The sequence below is a fragment of the Corvus hawaiiensis genome, chromosome 1, assembly GCF_020740725.1.
Source record: "Corvus hawaiiensis isolate bCorHaw1 chromosome 1, bCorHaw1.pri.cur, whole genome shotgun sequence".
NCBI lineage: Eukaryota > Metazoa > Chordata > Aves > Passeriformes > Corvidae > Corvus > Corvus hawaiiensis.
Window position 1 is genome coordinate 70,210,695 of NC_063213.1, and position 5,446 is coordinate 70,216,140.

Genomic DNA, 5,446 nt, shown 5'->3' on the forward strand with positions numbered 1-5,446 from the left:
TCTAAAATAAGGTCTGATTTAGAAAGACTGGTTTTGGAAAATATGGAGCAATCCAACTCTTACTCCAGGACACAAAATTCGAAGCATACATATGAGAAATAAAACATAAGCACCACACTGGATTTCTGCTGATGTTTTTGTTATTGTTTTGCAGACGCCAGCGCTACTGCCATATGAAATCAAATGGCATTTTGCAATTGACTTTGAACAGTGAGCAGAATAGGAGTTTTCAGAGAAGCTACTACCAGCTAGCTCTCTTCATTGAGTTGGTCAATCTAGCATAATTTTGAAGGAGAAAAAAAAAAAAAAACTCTGAAGGGAAGGCAAGACCTTAAGACAACTTAAACCTAAAAACAAACCCAAAAATGATGACTAATTTTTCTAGAAAGAAAAGTGCCTAGGTAAAATTACAGAATACTTTGTCCCAAGTTTTATGGGAAATTTACAGATTCGTGGTGATTAAAAAGTTAAAGTTACAATTTAAAAAAAAATAACCCGAAACCTACACAATATATGATTTTATTAGAGAGTGGCAGTTGTAAGACAGAGGTTACAAACACACCATCCAGAAGAGGTCAAGCAATGCTGCTACAGAAACAGTAGCACACGTAGAACTAAGGTTAAGGCTTTGACTGACTCTCTCATAGCAAAACTCCAAAGCATTGCCTACCTGTTCCCATTCTACCTCTGCACCAGGTGTGCTTATGACAGAAGGAAAGAGAGACCAGGACTGAAACTATTTGTCAGGCTACATAAATCATTAGGAATTCACAACTGCGAAGTCGTGTATTATTTTCCAACAGGTTGTTGAGCTGTCATATTACAACTTGTTGTTTTATACGGCACTATTAAAATAAATCACCGCGCGTAACAGGTTCAGCTCTGCCACCTATAAGCCATTCTGCATTTTACACCTGGGAGGCGGGCCGGCTCTGCTTAATCGCGCCGAACTGCGGCTTCGTTCGAAATACCCGGGAAGGGGAGGGACCTGGCAGGAGAAAATACAAACAAGTTTCGTAAAATAACTTTCCAACAAGACCTTGCTGTCATCTTGGCTAATTACGGCTCTGATACGGCTTATTAAGGCATACCCACCTTTGCTACCTTGCTTCTCCACCCACCACCCTTTCAGATCTTTGTCCTGGCTCCGCCTCTCGCCGGCGTTATAATGGGCTGGTCTGAAAGTGGTGGAGAGACACAGAACCACAGGGGAAGGGAGAGATAATGACAATAACACTAATAACCCTAATAACTCGTCTCCTGCTCGCCTCGCAGCGAGGAGCCAGCCCGGCGTCCCGGCACTGACAGGGGTCGAAGCCGGAGAGAGCGGAGTAACCCCGACAGCCCTCGAGAGATTCTCCCCGCGCCCGCGGAGCGCCGAACGGTAACAGCGGCAGCGCCCCCGAGGAGGACCGAGCTCGGGCGGACACGGAGAAGTGCCGGCTCCGGCAGCCGGCCGCCCGCCCGCCCGCCCTCATCCCGCACCGGCTCCACGGGGGCCGCCTCGCCCCTCTCCTTCGGCCCCATGGAGCAGCGAGAGTAAAGAGCGAGAAGGACAAAAAGGGGGGCGAAAGGAGAGCGAGCGCCCAGGTCGGGGAGAAGGAGGTGAAAGCCCGGAGGAATCCCCCGTCCCGAGGGCTGCAGGGCACCGCCGCCCGTCCCCGGCGCCCACCGGCCGCAAAGCGGCCAGCCCCTGCCTGCGACGCCGGGCCGGCGGGCTGAGGCGGGCGCCGAGCCCCGCTGCCCTGCCCTGACGGTCTCGCCCGCCGCCGCGGAGCTGTCCAAGCCGGCGAGGGCACAGAAAGCCCCTGGGTCGCCTCGCTGCCTCCCGCCTCCCTTCAGGCCGCGCCGAGGGGCGGGGGTCGCGCCCGCCCAGCGAAGCCGCGGGGTGCGGGGGGGCCGGCGGCGCCGCCGCCGCCATGAAGCTGGAGGTGTTCTCGCAGCACTATGAGGACAAGCTGGGCGCCGGCAGCGACCAGGAAGGCAGCGGCTCGCTCTCCCCTGCTCCGGCTGAGAGCGAGCTGGGCTCGGACGGTGACTGCGCGGCCAACAGCCCGGGCGGCGGGGCCGGGCGGCCGGGGCATCCCCCGCCGCCGCCCCCCACGCCGCAGCCCCCGCCACCGCCGCCGGCCGAGAGCGCCAAGGGGAAGCCCTACACGCGGCGGCCGAAACCGCCATACTCCTACATCGCGCTGATCGCTATGGCTATCCGCGACTCGGCCGGCGGCCGCCTGACCCTGGCCGAGATCAACGACTACCTGATGAGCCGCTTCCCCTTCTTCCGCGGCGCCTACACCGGCTGGCGCAATTCGGTGCGCCACAACCTCTCCCTCAACGACTGCTTCGTCAAGGTGCTGCGCGACCCGGCGCGGCCCTGGGGCAAGGACAACTACTGGATGCTGAACCCCAGCAGCGAGTACACCTTCGCCGACGGCGTCTTCCGCCGCCGCCGCAAGCGCCTCAGCCGCGCCGCCCCGCCGCCGCAGCCCGCCCGCCCCGCCGGCGGCGCCCCGCCGCAAGTGCCGCAGGAGGCGGCCGGAGCGGGCGCCGCGTCTCCCGGCGCTTCCCCGCGGTGCTGCTGCGCCTCCTCGCCCTGTCACTGCGCGCCGGGCGCCAAGGAGGCAGCAGCGGGGGGCGGCGGGGCGAGGCCGGCGGGCGGCGGCGCCGCCAAGTTCTCCAGCTCCTTCGCCATCGAGAGCCTCCTGCAGCGGCCGGCAGGACCCCGCGCCGCCCCGCAGCCGCCGCCGACACCGCACGCCCGCCTCCTGTGGCCGGCGCCGCCCGCGCCCCCGCACCTGCTGCCCGGCCCCTACCCGCTGCTCCCCTACCCACCTGCCGCGCAGCTCCCGCCCGCCGCCGCCGCCCTCTACGGCGGGGGCCTCCTGCAGCTCTGCGCCTACGGGCTGGGAGAGCCGTCACCGCCGCTGCTGCTGGGGGGCGGGCGGCCCTCGCTGGCCCCGGGGGAGCCGTCGCCGCTGGCGGAGCGGCCGCAGGCGCCGCTGTTCCAGGCCGGCCTCCCCAAGGGCGGGCGGGGGCTGCCGCCCACCTCCCCGCTCTACGGGCCCCTCCGGCTCGCCGGGCCACTGCCGCCGCCGGCGGCGGAGGGATCGGCCTCGTTTCAGCCGTACGCCGTGGAGACCCCTCTGGCTTAATGGAGCCCCCCTCCTCCCCTGCGAGGGACCTGCTCGGGGAGGCGTGGAGGGGGAAAGGAGGAGGCTCTGGATCCCGCACTTTAACTCCAGAGGCGACCACAGCCTCCAAGCAAAAGCCTCGGTGACTGTGCCTTAGTGAAATGACAGTGGGTTTAACTTAAGCCAAAAAAAAAAAAAAAAAAAAAAAAAAAAAAAAAGGAGGAAAAAAAGGGAAAAAAAGAAAAAATCAAACAACTGTCAGTTTGGACATAGCCATGAGCCTCAAGTGCTTCTTACTGTTCGTTGAGACTACTTGACTTAAGCCAGTCCCTCGCCACCCCTTTTCTATCCCCCTCTCTTGTCCCCACATGTCCTGCTACCGAAGCCTTGGGCAGCAGAGCGGAGGTGCCCCGCGGAGGGGCGCGGTGGCGGCCGCTGGGGGATGCGCTGTGCGCTTGGGAGGGCGGGGAGGAGGGAGGGGGCCCGGGAAGCCTGCCGGGAACAGCAGGGAGAGAGGAGGGGAGGGGGCCGGGGTCTGCTGTGGAGCCGTAGGTCTGTACTGCAAAGCAATGCATCACTGTGCCAAAAGAAACCTTTTCTCCTGTCCGGCAACTAGCATTTCGTGGGAAGGGAGGATATTAAATTATTTATAAAAGTAGTGTTTTTAACACAAAGAGAGTGCAGCTTTTTTTTAATTAATTATTGGAGGGGGCGGGAGAGGGGAAAAGGCTCAAGGAAATGTCAGATGTTGTCTCCTGTACTGGCTGGCGTTCTACATTTATGGCCAAGACCACCGCTACTGGAAAAAGAAGAGTAATTTTTTTCGTATTTTATTTTTGTGTTTGTATGTAATATATGTACGTGCGCATTTTATTGACGCTCGGCCACCATGTTTTTCCATTTTTTTTCCTTTCTCCTTTCCCCCGAATAAAAACTGCCCCCTAAATAAAGGTGGTAATAAGGAGAAGAGCGTGATGTCTGTGCTGGCGTGAGGGAGGGAAGCCTGTCGTGGGACAGCCTTGGCCGAGAAGCTTGGCTAGGGCCACGGGGGCAGCAGGGCTGCCCGCCCTTTCATCCGCATCCCCGCCGGCGGGTAGAGATGCCACCTATGGACCCGCCTTATTTTAGTCACGGGAGATGAGAGATTCTCCTCTTAGGCTGCCGCCAGGTATGAAAGTCCTCTGCAATTCCTCGAGTCAAATCAGATTTTCCCGTCGGGACTTAGCCCTGCAGAAATGCTGGCCATTTGCAGGCGGCGAGGTTTGCAGGCAAGCTGCCTGATGTAGAGGCAGCCTGTGAAAATCCTGTGTACATCTGCCTGCCTTCTCTCTCCCCCCCCCCCCCCCCCCCTTTTATTTATTTATTTATTTATTTTCTACGAAGGACAGCAGACGACATGTAATCCTGTTGTCATCTCTCGGTCCAAGGAAAACTCGCTTCAGGAAGGTCGTAGGCATTACCAGGCTCCGGCTGCTTCTGGTGGAGGCATCCCCGCTAGTACCTACGGCGGGCGAATCCTCAGCGGGGTGAAGGCTGGGGGGTATCTGCTGGTAATAGAAAGTTTACACGCGTTGCCTTCTCCCTACGGGCGTTATGTTAAGGCTGATTTGTACTGTCAAAAGTGAACAGCAAAGCCTCAGAAAGGCTAAGTCGGAAAAAGGAAAGGTTGGGGGGTTAACTGCCTGTGCTACTGAATTACAAATCAGTGCCGCCCCCGAACTCGAAGAGTTTATACAAATGCTGAAATGATTATTCGGGGTTCGTTTGTTCGGCTGTTTGTTGAAAATCGGCGGGCTCTTCAAGTCTTCTGTAAGCACAGGTTACCTAAAAAAACGATGACAAGGAGAATTTTGGGCGCTGGATGTTCTTCTTTCTAATTAGATGTATGTCTGACCTTGGAGTTTCTCTCCCACCTCTTTTTCCCTCAGCGCCGAGATTCAGCCGCTGACTAGCTTCTACCCTATGCGCAAAAATTATTCCAAATAGCAAAGGTGTGTTGTGAAAGGAAAGCTTCAAACAGAACAATCGGCGGCCAAAACCAGCGATTTGTTTCAATACAGCTCAAGCAGATTTCACGGTGTGTTTAGCTCAGACCATAACATCCATCAGAACATTGCGAGAGATTAGTGACTAATGTATGAAGTAATCCAACCTTTGAAGGAATTGCTTTTTATGTACACACGCACATGCACACACACACACACACACACACACACACTATTTCGACATCATTCTGCCTTCAAGGCTCTGTGCAAATATTAATCTACCCTTCTGTAATCTGCTCTTTCCTCTGGCTTGTATTTTACCATTTCTTT

The 5,446-nt window shown here is 56.9% G+C and overlaps 1 protein-coding gene across 1 annotated transcript; it reads left to right on the top strand.

Moving 5' to 3' along the window:
• The first annotated feature begins 1,821 nt into the window (after positions 1–1,821).
• Positions 1,822–4,095, top strand: FOXQ1 (forkhead box Q1). Its single transcript, XM_048310303.1, has one exon. It carries the CDS (start codon positions 1,920–1,922, stop codon positions 3,150–3,152), a length of 1,233 nt encoding a protein of 410 aa, XP_048166260.1. The 5' UTR covers positions 1,822–1,919; the 3' UTR covers positions 3,153–4,095.
• Positions 4,096–5,446: the final 1,351 nt, after the last annotated feature.

Excerpts from the sequence above, each read along its gene's own strand:
- FOXQ1 (XM_048310303.1), top strand. The coding sequence starts at position 1,920 with ATGAAGCTGGAGGTGTTCTCGCAGCACTATGAGGACAAGCTGGGCGCC.